General features: G+C 39.2%; 1 protein-coding gene and 1 pseudogene across 1 annotated transcript in view; one reads left to right on the forward strand and one right to left on the reverse strand.

Annotated features, from left to right (window-relative positions):
* The window catches only part of FAF1 (Fas associated factor 1), a 525,932-nt gene that overhangs the window by 57,182 nt on the left and 446,153 nt on the right, over nt 1-22,597 (forward strand). The window contains exon 2 of the mRNA XM_004699438.3: nt 10,037-10,105. Within this exon, the coding sequence (XP_004699495.1) occupies nt 10,037-10,105 (69 nt within the window). The remainder of the gene's footprint in view (nt 1-10,036; nt 10,106-22,597) is intronic.
* On the reverse strand, nt 16,257-16,486 carry LOC101648532 (annotated as a pseudogene).

A 22,597-nucleotide genomic window follows, 5' to 3' on the forward strand; every position in this document is an offset into this window, starting at 1 on the left:
ACTATATTCTTCTTCATGGAAAAATAAGACATCCCCTGAAAATAAGACCTAGCACATCTTTGGGAGCAAAAATTAATATAAGACACTGTTTTATTTTCAGGGAAACAGGGTAGTCGCAGCAGTCTAGAGATCAAAAGTTGCATTGCATTAGATAAATCTACTGCCCAAGATTCTATGGAGAGTACTGAAAAGGAAGGATCTTACTTTGAGGACTAAGCTGCATCTGATCCAAACAATGGTATTTTCAGTTGCCTCATATACGTGTGCGAGATGGACATTTAATAAAGAAGACCAACAAAGAATTGATTTGTTCAAATTGTAGTGCTGGAGATGAATAAATCAGAGTACCATGGGTTGCTAAAAGGACAGCAGGTCTGTTTTGGAAGAAGTTCGTCCAGAGTGCTCCTTAGAGACAAGGATGGCAAGACTATTTATCTCATGTACTTGGACATGTTATTGGGAAAGACCAAAGAATATGCTTAGTAGAGGGGCAGCAAAGGAGAGGAAGGCATTCAGTTAGTTGGATTGACACAGTGGCTACAACATTTGGCTGAAGCATAGAAACAATTGTGAGGATGGTGCAGGACCTCGCAGTGTTTTGTTCTGTTTTGCATAAGGTTGCTGTAGGTCGGAACCAACTCAGTGGTACTTAACAACAACAGCAATAACAATTAATATTGTTTACTATAGCCTCACCTACTTTTCCTCACATTGTCCGATTATTTTGCAACAATCCGCAGCCATACTGTGAATGTTTGTAAACCTGCAAATTATTTAGTCTGTAGCTTTAAGAATCAGGAACTCTTTCCTTACATAAAATTTAACTATAAGTACTTATCAAGAGTTTAGGAACTCTGATTATCTATAGCGGTTATGTTGTGCTACTAACTGCAAGTCAGGAGTTCACAACCACTTTATTTGTGGGAGAAAGATGAGGCTTTCTACTCCTGTAAAGAATTACAGTCTTGGAAACTAAAGGGCACTTGTACCCTGTCCCATAGAGTCCCTGTGAGTTAGAATTGACTCTCTGGCAATGGGTTTGGCGTTTTATAAGTAATTATACTATATATTATAACATCTCAAGTTTTATTTTGAATTACAAAAAGTTATCCTGTTTCTATTTAGAGATCCCAACTTGTATAGTTTTAAAAATTAGTGCCATTTGGGTGAAAGTTTATAGCACAGATTGGTTTTCCATTCAATACTTAATATGCTGTTTGCTTTGTGTTGTTGGCTGCCCCACAATAAAACAGTCTTTTACTTTCTCTGTGTTTACCATTTCCCCAATTCCTCCTTTGTTAACCCTTTTTGTTTTCTGAGCTTTATCCTTGGGCAAATACTATCCTTTTGATCTCATATAATTGACTGTTCTAATGAAAGTACATCTCCCTGGTATTATTATCTACCTTATAGCCCTAACATTTGGCTGACAGTTAAGCTATAGGGATAAGTTCTGCTCGGTGCCTCATGGATGTCTAAGGACTATTGTTTTGGCTTCTCTTGGGGCCCATCAGTCTCTATGAGGTCAGTAAGCCTACTCTGTTTTTATAATTTTGTATTTTATTCCACCCTTTTCTTCCCCTCCAGAAACCTCTATTTCAATCCCTTTTAGAGTGGTTAGCATAGGTAGTCAGGCACAATCTAGTTGTTCTGGTCTTAAGAGTCTTGGATGTCACCTGGCCCATTAGTTCTTTGGACTAAATGTTTCCTTGAGTCAGATTTCCTTTAATCTTCTTTTCTCTAGATGGAGAGAGAATAATAATAGTTGTACCCTAGATGGCTGCTCGCAAGTTTTTAAGACACCAGTTGCTAAAAACAAAGTAGGATGTGTAACAGACTTTGTGGACTATGTAAAGTCTTTGACCTTGGTGTCCTGAGACTGTGGTCCTGAGACTACAGGCCTAGTGACTCATTTTCATAAAGTGATTTGTTATTAATAAGTTCTCCTAACTTTACTCCTTCTATGCTCTACTATATTCATGGATATTTGCAGCACATCTAAATATATATAGAAATATGCTGGCAAACATACATATGTATATACATGCACATGTACATAGACATAGCATGTACATATATTTAAGGTTGTCGTCCCATTCACTTCCCCAGGCCTAAATTTGAGAACACTTAATTGGACTTATGCCAAATCTGCACACCGATCAAGAGGCAATCTTGTGAACAACTCACAGGGATACTAGATAGTTTAAAATCAGGTAAGGTGTGTACCAGGATTGTATACTTTGACCATACTTATTAAATTTATAAGGAACCTTTAGTGCTGTAGTAGGGTTACATGTTTGTCTGCTCACTACAAAATCAGCAGTTCAAAACTGCCAGCAGCTTTGCTGGAGAAAGATGAAGCTTTCTACTACTGTAAAGAGTTAAAGAGTCTTAGAAACCAATAGGGCAGTTCTACTCTGTCCTTTAGGGTTACTATGAGTCAGAATTGACACCATGACAGTGAATTTGGTTTTATTCCGTTCGTATATTAAGCAGATAATCCAATATACTGGTCCATATGAAGAATGGGACATCCGGATTGGAAGAAGGCTTATTATTAACCTGCAGTATGCAGATGACACAACCTTATTTGCTGAAAAGCCAAGAGGACTTGAAGCACTTGCTAATGAAGGTCAAGGACTGTAACCTTCAGTATGGATTACAACTCAGTATAAAAAAACCCCAAATCCTCACAACTGGACTAAGGGACAACACCATAATTTTAACTGGAGAAAAGATGGAAGTTGTCAGAGATATAATTTTATTTGGATTCACAATCAGTGGTCATGAAGAGAGCAGTCAAGAAATCAAATATGTTGCAAATGGCAAATATGTTGCATAAGATCTCTTTAAAGTACTGAAGAGCAGTAATGTCACTTTGAGGACTACAGTAAGCCTAACCCAAGCCAAAGTATTTTCAATCAGAATTGGTAAAGGAGGTTGGAGGGATTTATAACCTTAGCCTCCGCCCTTCAATTAATCCCACATGTGTTTATTGGCCAGGTTGGCACAATAAACTACCTCAGCCTCATATGAATCGGTGGTGGGGATATTGAGTTTGATTTTCCTTCCCTCTTGTGAGATCAGCTGCCACTCCCCCCCCCCCCCCCCCCACACACACACACCATTCTTGGACCATAAGATTAAGTCAGACAGTTTTTTGTGCACAGTTTTTTTTAGTTTTACTTCTTTCATATGACATCATGCACTTGTGATAATTAGGTTTTTTTGTGCCAACTAGGAAGATGGGGGCGGTGTTTGATTAGGTTGCAGCTTGATTGGAGCATGACTGAGATAAATAAAGACTGCCAGCATCCCATCTCTCTTGCTCCTTGGTGATTGTACCAGCATGCTGCTGCTTTAGCTAGTTCTCTGCCTCAACCTGTGTGCTATACTACCTGTGGGCCAAGCCAACCCATGGATCATGTTGCTAGAACTTTAGGCTCCTTTGAGACCTGCTTCGCCATACTGCTGGTGTGAATATTGCTTGAGCTTGAGGCTGGTGGATCCTTTCGCAGTGCTTGAGTTTGAGATTCCATTGGGGCCTCCTTCATTAAGCTCCTGAGCTATTGACTGTTGTTGACCCACCCTATTGCCTGCTGCCTGCCTTTCTTGAGGGAAGAATCTGCTGTCTGCTTCCTTAACCTTGGACAACCCCCCCTCCCCGAACCGCCGCTAACCCCCCCCCAAGCCCACATGAGTTGAACGACTTCCAGTATAGTAACTGTTCGATGAAAGTGAGTTGAACTGAGTCCTCTGTACTGCTGTGTGGATGAATTAGCTCTTATATTCCTTCTCGCTGTATAAATCTATCCATATATAAATATGTATATAAAATCATGTGTCTTAGTTTTGTTTCTCTGGAACCCTGTCTAACACAGCTCTTAAAATTAAATCGTGATTTTATCATGTCAGTTCAATTTTGTTGCTGAGTATTATTACATGAATATGCCCATTTTTCCATTCATTAATTAAAAAACATTTAAAATATTTCCAATTTTCAGTGACTTTGAATAAAGTGGTAATAAACATTCATGTGTAAATTTTCTTGTAAACATATGTTTTCTTCTCTTTTAAATAAGTACATAGGGTTAAGATTGCTGAGCCAAAGCTTTCTAAGAGAAAAATTGTTCTCCAAAGTGGCTTTATCATTTTGTGCTCACCCACTCCCACCTCACCCCCCAGCCATGTTTAAGATTTCCAAGGTTTGGTATCCTTGACCTTTCTTGATATTATCAGTGCTTTGAATTTTAACCACTCTCTGGGTAGAAGTAAGGTGCTCTGACGGTGCTGTTACCTTAGCATTGGACATTTAAACCCATTAGCAGTTCTTCAGGAGAAGATGAGGGTATTTGCTTCTATAAAGATTCACAGCCTGGGAAAGTGCTGTGACCCTTTAATACAGTTTCTCATGTTGTGGTGACACCCCCTCCAACCATAAAATTATTTTCATTGCTATTTCATAACTGTAATTTTGCTACTGTTATGAATCAGGCAACCCCTGTGAAAGGATCGTTCAACCCCCCAAGGGGTCGTGACCCACAGGTAGAGAACTGCTGCTATATAGGATCTGTGTAAGTCTGAATTGATGACAGTGGGTTTGGTTTATTGGTGAAAGTGGTATCTCTTTTTATATGTGTGGATTTCTTTCCTGTCCCTCCTTTCTTCCTTTCCGGAGAAGGAGGGTAGGTGATGGGGAGGTTATTTCCCTAATGATTTATAAGGTTGAACATTTTTTCCATGTGTTTTGTCATCTATCTTCTTGGGTGAAGTTTCTATTTGTTTGTTCTGCTAGATAAGCTTTGTAGATATTTCTGCAAGTCTGTAGCTTGCCCTTTCAGTTCAAAGTATCATATGAAGAACCACTGCTACTACCCACTGCCATGGAGTGGGTTCTAACTGACAGCGATGGTATAGGACAAAGTAGAACTACCCTGGTTAGTTTCTGAGACGGTAACTCCTTACAGGAATTGAAAGCCTCATTTTTCTCCCGCTTTTGAAGAGCAGTTGTTATTCATTTTGATTAACTTGATTTTGTCAATTTTTGTATTGTGATTTTGCCGTTGTACCTAAGCAGCCTGTCTAGTTAGGTCACAAAGATTTCCTTTTCTGTTTCTTCCTAGACCACTGTTAGAAACATGATGGAAGCCATAAACGTCATTAGAAATTTTCTGGTGTTCTGGGTGGCGCACATGGTAAAGCATTCAGTTTTAACTGTGATATTATCAATTTGAATCCACCCAGAAGTGCCGGGGAAATAGGCTTTACAGTCTTCTCCTGAAAGCACAGCTATTGATAATCCTATGGAGTGCAGTCAAACACCGGGTTGCCATGAGTCAGATTCAACTCTACAGCAACTGCTTAGTTAGTATCCATATTAAAAGTAAAAAGATAGTGGTGAAATTAATTTTGTATTGTTGTTATTTAGGCCAATTTCAGATAACTCATTTCATCATTTACACAGTAAAGAAATTATTAATGAGATAGGTAGGTGTCAGCGTTGTATCTTTTCACCAACTTGTTCATTCTATATGCTGAGCACATAGTCCAAGAAGTTGCACCATATGTTGAAGCATCAGGATGGGAAGTAGGCTTATTAACAACCTGTGGTATGCAGATGACATACATTGCTTCCTGAACGCAAGGAGGACTTGAGGCACTTGGTGATGAAAATCAAGACTGTAGTCTTCAGAATGAAATGCAACTTAGTGTAAAGAAAACAAAAATCTTCACAATTGGAGTAATGGACACCCTGATAAATGGAGAAACGATACACATTGTTAAAGTTTTCATTTTAATTGGAACCACAATTGACCCTCATGGAAGTAGTGGTTCAGAAATCAAATGATGCTTTGTATTGGGCAAATAGGCTGTAGAAGATCTCTATAAAGTATTAGAAAGCAAAGCTTGCACTTTGAGGACACTGACCCACACCATGGTGCCCCTGACCCACACCATGGTATTTACAATCACCTCATGTAGGCATGTGAAAGCTAGACAATGAATCAGGAAGACTGGACATTAATGCATTTTTGAATTATGGTGTTGGTGAAGAATATTGGAAGTATCACAAAATCTCAGAAGAACAAACAAATCTATTTTTAACAAAGTCATCCTGAAGGCTCTTTAGAAGTGAGGATGGTGAATCTTTGTTTCATATGCTTTGAACATGTCAGGATTGGCTGATCCTTGGAAAAGGATCTGATACTTGTAAAACAAAAAAGAGGAAGACCCTTGAGATGGATTGACATAGTGGCTGCAACATTGGGCTCAAATATACCAACAACTGTAGAATGGTGTGGGACTGGACAGTGTTTGTTCTTTTTCTTTCTTACTTAATCTTTTTTTTTTTTCTTATTTAATCATTTTATTGGGGGCTCGTACAACTCATCACAATCCATCTATCCATCCATTGTGTCAAGTACATTGGTACATTTGTTGCCATTTATTCTCAGAACATTTGCTTTCTGTTTGAGCCCTTAGTATCAGATCCTCATGTTCCCCCAACCCCCTCTCATGAACCCTTGATAATTTAAATTATTATTATTTTGTCATGTCTCACACTGTCCAACGTCTCCCTTCACCCACTTTACTGTTGTCCGTCCCCCAGGGGTGTTGGTTATATGTAACCGGTTCCCACTTTCTACCGCACCTTCCCTCTACCCTCCTGGTATCACCACTCACACCACTGATCCTGAAGGGTTCATCTGCCCTGGATTCCCTTTGTTTCCAGTCCCCACTCCGCACTCCCCTTCATTCACAATGATATGATTTTTTGTTCTTTGATGCCTGATACCTGATCCCATCAGCACCTTGTGATCACACAGGCTGGTGTGCTTCTTCCATGTGGGCTTTGTTGCTTCTGAGCTAGATGGCCACTTGTTTACCGTCAGGCCTTTAAGATCCCCAGATGCTGTATATTTTGATAGCTGGGCACCTTCAGCGTTCTTCACATTTGCTTATGCACCTATTTGTCTTCAGCAATTGTGTTAGGAAGGTGAGCATCATAGAATGCCAGTTTAATAGAACAAAGTGTTCTTGCATTGAGGGAGTACTTGAGTCGAGGCCCAATGTCCATCTGCTACCTTAATACTAAACCTATAAATATATGCACATAGATCTATTTATCCACCATCATATCTAAATATATTTACATATGTACATGCCTGTATTTAGACCTCTATAAATGCCCTTTGTCTCCTACTTCTTTCCTTTTGTCCCACTATCATGCTCAGCCTTCATGTGGGTTTCAGTCATTCCTTTCAGTTACATTGCCCTTGATCAAGCCCTACCAGGACTCTTACACCCTCCTTGCTACCGATTTTGGGTCACTTGTTATTCCATTGTCCCTGGGTTTGTTAATACCACTTCCTTTCCCCTACCTCCCTCTCTCCCATGTCCCTCCAGATTGTTTATCCCACCTGTCTTATGTAGATAGCCCTGCAGAGATAATAATATGCACAAAAACAGGACAGAGCAAAACAAGGCAACAAAAGAAAACAAGTCAATGACATATCAGACAAAGGCCGTATTAACTAAAATTTACAATACTCTGCTAGTTTCCAAAAAGAAAAAAACGAATTGCCCACTGAGGAGGTGAGCAAAGGACCTGAACAGAAATTTCACAGGGGCAGAAATCCGAATGACCAATAAACATGTGAGAAATTTTTCCCGATTATTAGCCATAAGAGAAACGCAAATTAAGACAAAAATGAGATACCACGTAACACCCTCAAAGGTAGCCCAATTCAAAACATCAGAAAGCAACAAGTGTTGGAGAGGCTGTGGTGAGATAGGAACTTTCATCCACTGCTGGTGGACCTGTGGGTATGTACAGCCACTATGGAAATCAATGTGGTGATATCTAGAACAGATGGAAATACAACCCAGGAAGAGGCAAGAAACAAACCACGGCCAGACATCTGTGCTCCAATGTTCATTGTGGCACAGTTCACAATTGCAAGGAGTTGGAAACAACCCCAATTTTCATCAACAGACAATGGATTAAACTGTGGTACATACATACAATGGAGTACTAAGCATACCTAAAAAGCAGTGATGAACGCATGAAGCACATCACCGCGTGGGAAGAACTGGAGGAAATTATGCTAAGTGAAGTAAGCCAAACAAAAGGGCAAGTACAACATGAGTCCGCTGAGGTAAGCTTAAAAATAAAAAAATGCAAAAGGGGCATAGGGAAAAGGCTACTGTATACAACCATCCCTGGGGTGAGGTCCAAGTAGTATGGCAGGGACCAGACCAAATCCAGGGATACATATGGTAGCCAAATAAAAAGGTGGGAGGGTATTGTTTATATCTTCACAAGGAAAGAGGGACCAGACTTCAACTCGGTGCTCCAAGATGTGAATACAACATAGCGGCATAAGGCAGGGAACCAGTTGAGAGGTCTGAGGTCTGAGCGGCCTGCCCCAAGCCCAACTACGTGGACAGCAGCCCCTCCCCCCAGAAAGAGTTTACTTTAGAGGACAGCATTGAAGCTACAGCTCAGGGAGAGGGACATGTCTGATCAGAGCACACAGGAGCAAATGAAAGGGAAGGAAGAGAGGAGAGAGTCAAGCACATCGTGGCCCCCCAAGCCTTGAGGGCGATATTCTCACTCACAGAGAGGACTATATGGCCAGCTCCACTATTAGACACGACATCCCTCACTGATCCACAGCCCTACAGGGGACAACACTGGAGACACAGTGTGGAAATTGTGCCTGAACTGACTCCACAGCACCGAGGCAAAACACTAAGGGCGTGTAACAGAACATCAAGGGGAGCAGAGCAAGGAAGTCCTGAGGGAATATAAAAAATAGACTTTGGGGCCAGGGCATGGCACTCCACCGGAAAACACTCCTAAAGGTCAACAAACAGACCTTGAACTATTTACAGGCTTTTCTTTTTTTTTGGTCAATGTTTTGTTCTTTTGTATGTAGGGGCACTGAGTTGGAGCTGAGTTGATGGCAGCTAACCCCAAGAACTTACTATTTGTAATGCATATGTTTGTATATATACTTGTTACACATAAAGCTCCGTAAACTGCTGCCTCCCCATAAGTGCCTGAAGTCTGGGTTTGTAAACCTGCACCTGCCTCTTAAGTACTCCTTAGCACAGCGGTTCTCATCCTGTGGATCTAGATTCCTTTGGGGGTGGAACGACCCTTTCATAGGGGTCGCCTGATTCATAACAGTAGCAAAATTACCCTTATGAAGTAGCAATGAAAATAATTTTATGGTTGTGGAGTTACCACAACATGAGGAACTGTATTAAAAGGTGGCGGCATTAGGAAGGTTGAAAACCACTGCCTTAGAGGCGAGGATGGAGAGATTTTGTCTTATATACTCTGTACATGTTTTCAGGAGAGATGTGTCCCTGGAGAGCGACATCTTGTTTGGGGAAACAGAGGGGCAGTGAAAAAGTGGAAGGCCCTCAATGAGATAGATTGACATCTTGGTTGCAACAATGGGACGCAAGCATGGGAACAATTGTGAGGATGGTCCTCATTCTGTTGTGCATAGAGTCACTAGGGGTCAGGCTGACTTAATAGCATAACACCACCACCTGCAATTGACCCTTCTCTCATTGAACTCTACTCTTCTCTCACTGAACTCACAAGGGACTCATTGGAGTGATGGCAGCCCAGCCTCTCCCTCAGGTGGGGAGGCTGTTTTTATGCTTAGTTTTATGTTTAGGTCTTTTAATCATTTAGAGTTAATTTTTTATGTAAGGTGTAAAGGTATGGGTTGCAGTTCAGTTTTCTACAGTTTTTAAAAATAAACCTTTTCAAACTTGTTCTAGGTGATCAAAAGATTATCTAGATAATACTGTGGGTAAGCATTTTCTTGCCATTTACTTCAATAATGTAAATTTACTTTTCAATTTGCCTTCTTCAAACTATGTGTGGAAAATATTAGTGGTTTCATGTCGGAGATGTTTGGTCTTAAGTTACACTCTGTGCTCTTTACATTTTGAAACTATCTTTCAACTCAAAAAAATGTAAGCCTGAAATTCTTATTTACTTTGTTTCCAGGCGTGTACTGGCATTGAAAACATTGATGAAGCTATAACATTGCTTGAACAAAATAATTGGGACTTAGTGGTAAGTACTTTTCTCTTTTTCTAAATATTTGACCAGTAATCAAATGCTATAACCCTTCAATGCGTTTTAACATTTCTTATAATTTCCAGGCAGTAAATTATTTAATATGAACTTTTTAGCCACAGCTTTTGTTACTCTCACCAAATGATACCATTTTCTTGATGAGTCTGGATAAGAAGTTGGGGACGAGAATACTCTTTGGATTATGTGATTCACCTGTGAGTGATTGTTACCAGGGTTAATTGTGATTGCTATCCTGCTGGATAACAAATGAGGCATTCAGAAGCAAGGGTGGGGAATTTCACTACCAGCAAGAGAGAAGAGCCAGGAGTGGAGTACTTCCTTTGGACCCTGAGATTCTGGCGCATTTAACATCTTTGATCAGGAGATAGTTGCGGCAATAGAGGAGTGGCAGGGGAGAGGCAGTAGCAGAAGCACAAGGAGCTGGAGCATGAGACAGAGCAGTAGTCTTCTTAACACAGGTGCATGTAAAGCTGAGTGTTTTGGAGCATGGGTTGTGGAGTAATGGGTTTTGCTGATTTACAGAGCTGACGCTGAGTATTTTCAGGTATGCTTATAGCAGACAGACATGCCCTGCGCTTTCATCGACAGTCCTGAAAGGACTTTGTAACATTGCTCAAGAAGGATAGAAGGTAGAAGAGACCGAGGGACCAGAGAGAGACCTGTCTGTTAGTATGGCAGAGAATAAACTGTCTGCCTGAGCAACTGTATCCTGGGCATTTCTCATTGGAATTGTATTTTGTTATTGGAATTGTTATTACTTCCTTAATAAACACCATAACTGTGAACATTATCTGTGAGTTCTTATGTGGTTATTGCAATATATTAAGGACCCAATAGAAAAGTAGAGTGAGGGGAAAGTAGAGTGCCTGAGAAGGAACAGTTGGCGTCAGAGTAGGGTTCCGAAGGAGAGGGTGGAGGCAGGTCGGACCATTGTCAAGTTAGCCTTGGGTGCTGGAAAAGGTCAGAGGTGGCTTCCATGCTCTTTCCTTGGAGAGGGAACCAGTTGTAAGAGTAGTCTAAATGAATAAATTCTAAATGTCTGAGCTTTAATGTGGTCACATCTAGTTCAGTATTGAATTATTAAACTAATACAAACATTTTGATAATTTAAATAAATTTCCAAGTTATTCTCTTACTGTGTATTAAGGTTCATCGTGTGATAATCTGGTGGAGATAGGTTAGAAGAAGAGGTTTATATGAGTAACTCTATCTGATGTTTTCCTCTGACTTCCTCAGCTACTTTTTTTTTTGTATTTCCTTTTTTTATTTATTTATTTTTCTTTATTTTCAACTTTTGTATTCTTTTTTTTCCCCTTTTTTTCAGTTGTTTTATTTTTATTTTATTTTATTTTTTAACATTTTATTAGGGGCTCATACAACTGTTATCCCAATCCATACACACATCAATTGTGTAAAGCGCATTTGTATCCTCAGCTACTTTTTAATGCTTACTCTTTTTAGAAAAATTTTAATTTATCATTTTTATTTTTTTGGTTACTCCTTTCTAAAACAAGTAAAAAAGTAGCAATCTGCTTTATGAACTTCAGGCAATTTACTTAAAGGTCATTTAAAAAATTTTTTTTGTTGGCAGGAATTCTGTTGACAAGACTCAGTATAGCGTCCAATTAACCATACTTATTGCAAAGTAAACTAGAAATGAATTGTGTAATAGTGTTGAAGCAGTAATGGGTTGTGTAGATTTTCTAGTAATTTTTTATCCAAAATGTAAAACTTAAAAAATTTCAGATTTTAAAAGTAATTGTGTTCATTTTAAACAAATGAGTAAATAAAGAAGTTTAGAAAGAAGAAAAATAATAATCACTTTCAAGTTAATCTTTCCAGTATATTATTCTGGGGTTTATTCAATAATTACATGTTATTAATTTTTTTATACAAATGAGATTATTCCACACCTACTGTCTTGTAACATGTGGGAACTCAAAATGTTCATGAAAAACATGTTTATTTTAATTCAATTTCTCTACAAACCTTTTGATGCATATACATTATTCAGTTAATAACATATCATGAATGCTTTTGTATGTAAATATGGCTGTTCATCATTAGTGGTTACAAAGTAGTTCATGTCATAGTTTATCATAATTTTACCATCAGTCTATGATGTTGGGCATTTAGGGTGTTTTGTAATGTTTTGTTAATATAAACATTATGGAGAACATTTTTGTACATGAATTATTGTGACATCTAACCTATACATAGAAGAAACTGATGAATCTTGAACTTCTTGGTCAAATTATATACAAGTTTATAGAGCTACTCATCTATTGCTAAACAAACTTGTGTTACTTATGTATTATATAACATGAAATTGCCTTTCAGGATGGTTGCAGTGATTTATATTTCTACCAGTTGTATACAAAGCTGTTTTAAAAGTTGATAGAAAAGTTGAATTTTTCCATGAACTTTTTTATGCCCCCATATATTTTTGAGATTGCGTTTTACATTAAATTAGTGCTTCCGTAAGGAGCTCTGGTGGCTTAGTGATTATGTGTTAGGCTGCTAATCACAAGGTTCCAAAGTTCGAAACTACCAGCTGCCAGCAGGAGAAACATGGGGTTTCTACTCCCTTAAACAGAGGAGCTGATACCAAGGGCTCAAAAAGGAAGAGCATTTTTGGAAAATGATGATGGCAATATATGTACAAATATGCATGATACAATTGGTGTATGGATAGTTATAAGAGCTGTAAGAGCCCCCAATAAAATGATTTATTATTTAAAAAAGAATTATAGTCTCGGGAAATCACAGGAGCAGTTCTATTCTGTTTCAGAGGGTCACTATGAGTTGGCATCCACTCAATAGCAGTGAATTTTGAGTGCTTCCTTATGCTTTTCCTGTTTTGTCACTTGTAGAAATTTAGAGATATTTGTCTGGCACACTAAGGAATGAAAATACCCGTATCTGCTTGAACACAGCTTTGTTACTGCATGCTGGTTAGAAAACCCTATCCCTCCTCAACCCCCAACATTATCAATATTTTAAACACTTGTCCATCTCACAAAATTTAATTGATCTTATCCTTAATTTGCAATGTGAGCGGCTTGATGTTTAAAAGAATTAGAAATTTAAAATAATTAGTCATTCTAATATTTTAAAGGATTTAATTGTAGAGTTGAATTAGAGGAGATTTTATGGTGGCGTAGTGGTTATGCATTGGGCTGTGATCCACAAGGTAACAGTTTGAAAGTACCAGCTGCTTCTTGGGAGAAAGATGGGGCTTTCTATTTCTATAAAGAAATATTTCTACAGTCTCAGAAACCCATAGGGACAGTCAACCCTGTTTCATAGTGTTGTTATAGGTTGGCAATCAGTTTATGATTACCTACTACAGAAAGTGTATCTGTAGCTCTCTAAGCCACTCTTGCCTAAACAACCACTGCTATCCTGGCATCGTGGAAGATACCTCTCTAATAACTTCTGATCAAAATCATCTCATGTACTTATCTGTTGTTTTTGTTTTTTTACTTTTTATTGTGAATTAGGTAAAGATTTTCAGAGCAGGTCATGGTTATATTAAACAATTTCAATTCTTTTGTTGTAATACCTTCAGTGTGCCATCACATATCCTACCTCCTTCCTGTGCTTTCTATTTGTGTGTGTCCTCCTTTCCTTACCCTCTGGATTTTGTCCTTGATCAAATGCTTCTCTTTTGATAATAGATGATTGATTATTCTAACACAGGGGTGAGTTCATTTCCAAACCTGAAGTGTAGGGGCCATAGCCTTGGGGGTCCCACCAGTCTCTGTACAACCAGTAAGCTGTACATTTTATCATTTTTAGTTTGTTTCACAATTTTCCCTTCCTTTATCCAGGACCTGTTAAAAAGGCAGAAGATTTATATGATCTGAAGAGAAACTAGAGTGTATCCAAGGGCCTTTAATGTGATCCTTTTGGCGCAGTCAGTTGGTAGTGGTAGCTGGGTACCAGCTAGTTCTTCAGATTTTAGGATTGTGGAAACCTGTTTCTGTGGTCAGCTAGTACATTGAACTAATTGTTTCCATGTGTGTTTTTAGTTTTCATTATTCTTTCATATGGAGGAGCAGAGGCTAAAAGTCGTACCTTAAAGCAGCACACCAACATGTGTGATCATGAAGGGCCAAAGGGACCAGGCTTCAAACACCAAAGGCGGGGAGAAAAATCATATCCTCGTCAATGAGGGTGGTGCGTGATGGGGACCCAATGCCCATCTCTAGACAACTGAACATACCTAGCAGAGGGGTAGTGGGGAGATGAGTCACTTAGGGTTCAGTATAGCAATAATGAAACCCACAACCTTCCTCTAGTTCTTAAACGCTTCCTCCCCCCAACTACCAGGACCCCAATTCTGCCTTGCAGACCTGGCTAGACCAGATGATGCCCAGCGGTACAGATGGGAATTGGAAACCCAGGGACTCTAGGACAGATGAACCACTCAGGACCAGGGGTGACAGTGGCGATACCAGGAGGGAAGGGGGGTGTAGAAAGGGGGAATTGATCACAGGGAGCTACATATAACCACCTCTCTGGGGGATGGGCAACAGAGGGGTAGGTGAAGGGAGACGCCGGGCTGTGTAATATAAGATATAATAATTTATAAATGATCAAGGGTGCTTAGGGGAAGGGGGCAGAGGAAGGGAGGGGGGTGTGTGAGAAAATGAGCTGATTCCGGGAACCCAAGAGGCAAGCGAATTTTGGGAATGATGAGGGCAACAAATGTATAGATGTGCTTTACACAATTGATCTATGTATTGTGATGAATTGTATGAGCCCCAATAAATTGATTTAGAAAAAAAAAGTTGTACCTTAGATGGCTGCTTACAAGCTTTTAAGACCTTAGTCACTACTCACCAAATTAGGATGGGGAACAATGTGTTTGCAAATGATGTTATGCTAATTGACCATGGTATCCCTTGAGACTATGTTGTTGTGTGTTACATATGGTAGGGTAGAGCTGTCCATATAGTATTTCCTAGACCGTTTTCTTTATGCGAGCTGATGGGCAGGTCTTTCCTTCTGTAAGAGGATCTGTTGGTGGGTTTGACTTATCAAACAATCATTTAGCCACCAAGACTCCTTTATTTTAGGTGTTAAAACAAATCTATTGCTGTTAAATCTATTCTGACTCATAGCAACCATATAGGACAGGGTAGAACTGCCTCATAGCCTTTTCAAGGCTGTAAATCTTTATGGGAGCTGACTACCACATTTTTCTCCTGTGGAATGACTGGTAAGTTCCAACTGCTAACCTTGTAGTTCGTAGCTGAGCAATTAATCAATGTGCTCCCATGGCTCCTTATGCTAGGTATAAAAACTAAACCAAGCTCACCCCCATCAGTTGATGCTGACTCATAGTGACCCTAAAGGACAGGGTACAACTGCCCCTGTGAGTTTCTGAGATTTTAACTCTTTAAGGGGGTAGAAAGCCTTGTCTTTTTCACGAGGTGGTTTTGAACTGTGGACCTTTCAAATAGCCAAATTGTAACCACTATACCACCAGGGCTCCTTTGTTAGATAGCAGCATTAAAAAACAAAACAAAAGCCTCTTGAAAAATGTATAGAAAAATTGGTAGGATAATATCTCATTTATATATATGATAGTAAAAATGGGAATAACTTCCTGGTTATATAATGCCTATAGGTATTTTAGCTTTTCAAAATAGATTTATAAGGAACACCAGTGCTGCTGTTTGGTAAATGTTGGACAGCTGACTACAAGATTGGTGGTTCAAACCCACTAGCTGGTCCTTGTAGGAAAGATGAGGCGATCTGCTCCTATAAAGGTTTGTAGATTTGGAAACCCTACATAAAACTTTTTTTAAATTGACTTGTCCTTTTAATGACCTTTAGCATTTTTCATGTGTGCTGTTCTTAACTATTTTTATTAGTTGGGATATAATACATATATCATTCCATATTTCAATCATGTCAAGTAGAATTGTATAATTACTATTTTTTTTGAAGAATAAGGACGTATTTTAATTTGTTTCATATAATGAAGTAACCCACACATTCTGAGATATGCATTCACAAATAACTTTTCTTTCTCATTTACATCAAAAACATTAGTGAATCCAGAAGAATTCCTGCAATCACTACATGGAGCAGACTGTATCAGTATTTCAGTAGTTTATTCCAACCCATTTCTTCTTTTATACTCTGAAACATCTTCATTATGTTGCTTGATGAGATAGGCCCACAGGAAGACTGTGGTGCCCAAGGTCAGCCCAACTTTCAGCCAATCAGGTTTGCTATTTATTGGCTCTTTAATGTAGAACTTCGACCTTGCTGAAAGACTGCTCAGGAGCCGGCTGGGGTCAGCAGCTGGGAGAAAGGGCGCAGGACTGTGGGCGGCGCCATCTTGCCAACTTGGCTCCGAATTGTACAATTAGTATCACAGTCAGTTTCTAAACAATCTTTTGGGAAAATAATTGGGGGAAAAGATTGTGTTAAAAGTATTCTATATCAAAATATATTCCAGTTTGTGGTATTTGGTCATTACAAGCTTCCCTTTAGTCAGCACATTATTTTATTTATTTATCTTTTTCAGTCAGCACATTATTTTGTTTGTTTATTTATTTATTTATTTTTAGTCAGCACATTATTTTTACTGGAATTCTAGCTATGAATTAGTAATCTACTTGATGACAGTGAAGGTGAGTGAGTGATACCTATGGAAGTAATCTCATCTGTGAATAGGATTCTCTTTGTTATGCTAAGTTGAGTGTATTTTTTTTAAACCTATCCGTTTTTGAAGTTTAAAAAGGGCAGACAGCCACAGAGAATCCAGTACAAACAGAAGAAGAGGTTTCACTTGCTGCACAGAGACTACTAAGAAATCAAGGGAAATTAAGCCTATAGAAGCTTAACATTTTTGTAACGATCAGGACATACAGTCCCACTTACGTTTCCTCGTTCTGAGTTGAGTGGGAAGCACTTAACTCACTTTCACTTTGTGTGTGCTACCATTTGGTGGGAACTTGTATAATTTTGAATATGAATAAATGAGCCTGACTCCACTAAACTCAGCACCCGAGCTGTATGTGCTCCACTAATTGTGCCCTAATTCACAGTATTTTTTACGATTGCATTCAAAATGTCTCATTACTCAAAACACTTGATTTTAACAACTTTAAAGCAGAAAATAATTCATCTTGAAAGGGTTAAACAAATCTTCCAGAGATGACAAAGGAGAATTTTCTCCAAAAGCCGGTAGGTACCCTGACCCTGAACTCTTAACCTCCTAAAGTTTGAGAAAATAAATGTGTTGTTAGAACCACCCGCTGTGGTCTTTCTTTTATAGCTCCAGTAAGAAACTATGGCATAATTTCCCTTTTCCGTCATTTGAATACTTACAAGTTAGTTTCTGTATCTGACAAAGTATGAGGAAAGAGAAGGAATAACACCGACCCTAAGGAAGAAGATAGGCCTGGTTTTAATATACTGTATCACTAATAAAATTTAGATGTCTTATTGTGGCTTTTTAAAAAATACTTTAACCAAATCACTAAAGCTTTTCCTTGGCAATTATTGTCTACACATTTCATTAACCCCTCCCTGCCACCAATTTCTGGGTGTATCATTTTATTATAAAGAAAACTTATTAAATAACTGAAATTAATGGAGAACTTTCAGTAGTTCTCAAAAAAAAAATTAGGACCAAAGAAGATTGCTATAAGATAAAGTTGAATTAAATGGTGTTATGGATGGAACTCTTTTCCCACAAAATAGGGGTTAGGAGCCTTGGTGGTATAGTAGTTACACATTAGGCTGTGATCTACATGGTCGGCAGTTTGAAACCACCAGCAACTCTGCAGGAGAAAGACCGGACTTTTTACTCGTAAATAGTCACAGTCTTGGAAACCCCTAATGGGGTGTGTGTGTGGGTGGGTGGGTGGGGTTGGGTTGTTGCTATGAGTCAGTATTGGCATGATGGCAGTGAAAAGGGGTTGCCTTTTGTCTCTTTACCTATAGATATAATCCTACATCTTTATTTGGAAATAATGGGTCTTATTTTGCTGTATTAATGACTGAGTAAGGTGGATCCAAAACCTAGCCATTTCTCAGTTATAAAAAGATCAGAATAGAGACAGAGACACACTTATGAGGTAGATACCAAAGAATGCTCAAAAACAACTACTGTAGAGCCACATCCTAAATTCAGACTTTTAATCTTTTGAACTGTAAGAAAATTGGTTCCTTTTTCTTTGAACTCACACACTGGTTATTTCTGTTAGGAAGTACTAGCAAATTAAAACTAATAGGTATGAAAGAACCATTTTTTGACCTTTTAGGGAAAACCAAAGTTTTGTTATTAGATGCTGTTGAGTTGGTTCTGTGTCATAGTGATCCCATGTAAACAGAATAAAACACTCTTGAGTCCTGCTACTGCCCTTTCACTAATTGCTATGTGTCAGTCGTTCTTTGCTGAGGGCCTTCCTCTTACTTGCTTGCCCTCTACCAAGAATACTGTTCTTCTCTAGGGATTGGTCCCTTCTGATTACATGTCACAAGTAAGGACATCACCACATCACCATCCTCACTTCTAAGAAGCATTCAGGTTGTACTTCTTCCAAGACAGATATATTGGTTCATTTCTGGCAGTCAGTATTCTTTGCCAACACTATAGTTCAAGCGCATTAGTTCTCTCATCTTTTATTATTTATTTGGCATACATTATGAGAGAGTTGAAAACACCCTGACTTAGGTCAAGGTACCACCCGTGTCTTCAAAGTGGTATCTTGATTTCACAACACTTTTAAGTCTTTTGCAGCAGATTTATCCTCTGTAGTACATTGTTTCATATTTTGACAAACTGCTTTCATGGGCATTGGTTTTGGATCCATGTGAAATTTTTGAAAACTTTCATTTTTTCTTTATCACAATATTGCTTATTAGTCTAGTGGTGGTGAGCTTTTAAAATTTTTGCTGTATCATTCATACTGAGGCTTTGATCTTCATCAATAAACACTTGAAGTCCTCTTTGATTTCAGAAAGAGAGTTTATATTATCTGCATATGTCTCCAATCCTGATGCCATATTCTTCTTCATATAGTTCAGTTTTACAGTTTATTTTTTCATAATACAGATTGAGGAAGTATGGTGAAAGGGAGGGTACAGCCCTTGCATACACCTTTCCAGATTCGAACCCACACAACACACCCTGTTCTGTTTGAATGACCTCCTCTTAGATGTACAACGGGGTAACCCCCCCAAAAAAAAACACTCCACACCAAATCCCGCCCACCCCAAAGCTGTGTATGTAAATTTTTTTACAAAACAACCTATACCCTTAAAAGTACTCTCCATTACACTTAATACATTTGTCACATATGTGATTCTGTTCGTGGAAACACTTTTCAAACTCATCTGTTTGGATGGCTGACAGCACCCCCTCGTTTTTTTTTCTTCACCTCTTTCACACCATCAACTTGCTTTCCTTTCATGCCCCTCTTCATTCATGGAAGCAAGAAGTCATGTGGAACAAAGTCAGGTGAGTAAGGTGCATGGCGCAGAAAAGGCATGCTGTTACTGGTTTTTTGTTTGCAAAAAACGGCTGCTTTGTTGTGGCAAAACCAGTACTTTGTCTACCACAAATCGGATCTTTTTGGTTGCACACTGTTACACAGTCTTTTCAGAACCTCTAAATAGAGAGCTCTATGACTTGGTGGAATGAACTCCAATGTATTATCCCCCTCACATTAAAAAAAAAAACACAACAAAAACAAATGAGCATCGTCTTGATCTTTTATTTCACTTGATGACCTTCTTTTGGGCGAGGTGACAATGGCTTCTCTTACTGGCTTGATTGATGTTTGCTTTAAGGGTTGTAAGAATAACACTATGTTGCAGGGCCAGCTCCAATCCCAGATACGTGACACCCCCTTCTTCCCTCTCCATGCCCCCCTCTCCCCCACCTCAAAGAATGCACTACAGAAGACAGCACTGAAACAACAGCTCAGGGAGTGGGACGTGCCTGATCAGAAGGAGCAGACTAAGGGAAGGGGGGGGGGCACATCCTGGCCTACCAAGCCCCAAGGACAGCACTCCTGTTTAGAGAAGCCAATGCACAGAGAGGACCATAGGGCCACCACCACCATGAGACACGATGTCCCTCACTGACCCATAGTGCTTTGGGGGTCAACACGGGAGACACAGTGCGGGAATCGTGCCCTGTCTGATCCCACTACCAAGATGGAACACTAAGGGCTTATAACATCACCAAGGGGAGCAAAGCAATCAAGTCCCTGAAGAATCCCAAAAATAGACTTAGGGGATAGGGTGTGGCACCTAATCAGACTAAACTGGAAAACATTCCTAAACAAACAGATCTGGAACTATTTATAGGCTTTTCTTTTTTGTTGTTGCTTTTTACGTTGTGTTGTGTTGTCTTGCTTTGTTTTCTTTTTGTGTTTAGTATTGTATTTGCATGTCTAAATAGATAAGACAGGTGGGATAAACAATGCAGAGGGGAAAACAATGGGACTGATGGTTCCAGGGGACACGGGAGAGGGGGAGGTGAGGGAAAGGAAGTGAGCCAACAAACCCAGAGACAAGGGAACAAAGAGTAATCTAAAATGGGTGAGGAGGGTGCAGGGCACCTGGTGGGGCTTTATCAAGTGCAGTGTAGCCAAGAGGAATTAATAAAAGCTCTATGAAGGTAGAACATGATAGTGGGACAGAAGGAAAGTAAAAGGAAATAGAGGAAAGAGCTAGGAGGCAAAGGACATTTATAGAGGTATAAATGCAGGTACATACATAGAAAAGATCTATGTACATATATTTCCATGTTAAATATTAAGGTAGCAGACGGACATTGGGCCTCTACTCAAGTGCTGCTCCCTCAATGAAAGAACACATTGTTTTAATAACCCAGCATTCTGTGATGCTTACCTTCCCTGACACGATCACTGAAGACAAAGCTGGTGCATAAGCAAATGTGATGAAGAAAGCTGATGGTGCCCGGCTATAAAAAATATATAGCGTCTGGGGTCTTAAAGTCTTGAAGATAAACAAGAGGCCATCTAGCTGAGAAGCAACAAAGCCCACATGGAAGAAGCACACCAGCCTGTGTGATCTTGAGGTGTCAGTGGAATCAGGTATCAGGCAGCAAAGGCCCAGAACAAAAAAAAAATCATATTGATGTGAATGATGGGTAGGGCGGAGTGGATACCCAAAGCCCATCTTTAGACAATTGGATATCCCCTCACAGAAGGGTCACAAGGAAGAGATGAGCCAATCAGGGTGTAGTATAGCACTGATGAAACATACAACTTTCCTCTAGTTCTTTAATGCTTCCTCCCTCCGAATATCATGACCCCAATTTTACTTTACAAATCCAGCTAGACCAGAGCATGTACACTGGTACAGGTAAGAGCTGGAAACACAGGGATCTAGGACAGATAAACCCCTCAGGAATAATAATGAGAGTAGTGATACCAGGAGGGTTGGAGGAAGGTGGGAGGAGAAAGGGGAAACATCACAATGATAGGGGCGGCGAACAACAGAAAAGTGGGTGAAAAGAGACAGCGGGCGATGTATGACAATGATAATTTATAAAACACCTTATACATAGATAAACTTGGCAACATTTTCTTTAATCGGCCATCACAAAAAATGAGGTTTGAACAAAACTGCTTTTAGTAAAAAATTCACTATGAGCAGAGAGAACCTTCCTAGTCAATGCCACTAGGTGTACTAACTCAGAGCGAACTATGAAAGCTCTGCCCAGTGGAGCTTTTTTACTTTTTGGGGGAATGAGGTGGGGGATGGGGTACTCCCTCATATGTATAGGTTCCACATAATGAAGTGTTCTGGAATTCTCATTCTTTGCAATGCTATCTGTAGTTTGTTATGATCCACTCAGTCAAATGTCTTTGCATAGTCAATAAAAGACAGCCATATTCCTGGTAATGTCTTCTCAGTTCAAATTGGTCAGACACGAACAATGATAACCCTCGTTCTGTGCCCTCGTCTGAATTTGGCTGGAATTTCTGGTACTTCCCTGTCGATAAACTATAACCATTTTGAAAATTATCTTCAGCAAAATTTTACTTGTGCATAATAGTATTTATAATTATTTCCACATGGTTGTTTCACTTTCCTTTGGAATTGACACAAATAAAAGTTCTTTTCCAGTTGGTTGGCCAGTTTGCTTTCCTCCAAACTTTTTGGCATAGATAACTGCACCTTCGATTGATATTCTGTCAATGCTTTTCTTTTGCTTTGTTCGTAAAAACGTGAAATTATTACTAAGCTCATATTGGTTCACATTATTGAATAAAAACTGCTTTCAATACATTTTTTTTCTTGACTGCATCTGGACTTTCTCAAAAATTATTTTTTTTGTTTTATGTTTTTGATGAAGATTTACAGAACAATTTCAGTTCCCATCCAACAATTTACACATGAGTTCAATGACATTAGTTCTAGTCTTCACAGTGTATAAACATTCTCGTTATTTATATTCTT

Source organism: Echinops telfairi, unplaced genomic scaffold (genome assembly GCF_000313985.2).
Source record: "Echinops telfairi isolate 266 unplaced genomic scaffold, ASM31398v2 ScPeMD7_443;HRSCAF=831, whole genome shotgun sequence".
Classification (NCBI taxonomy): domain Eukaryota; kingdom Metazoa; phylum Chordata; class Mammalia; order Afrosoricida; family Tenrecidae; genus Echinops; species Echinops telfairi.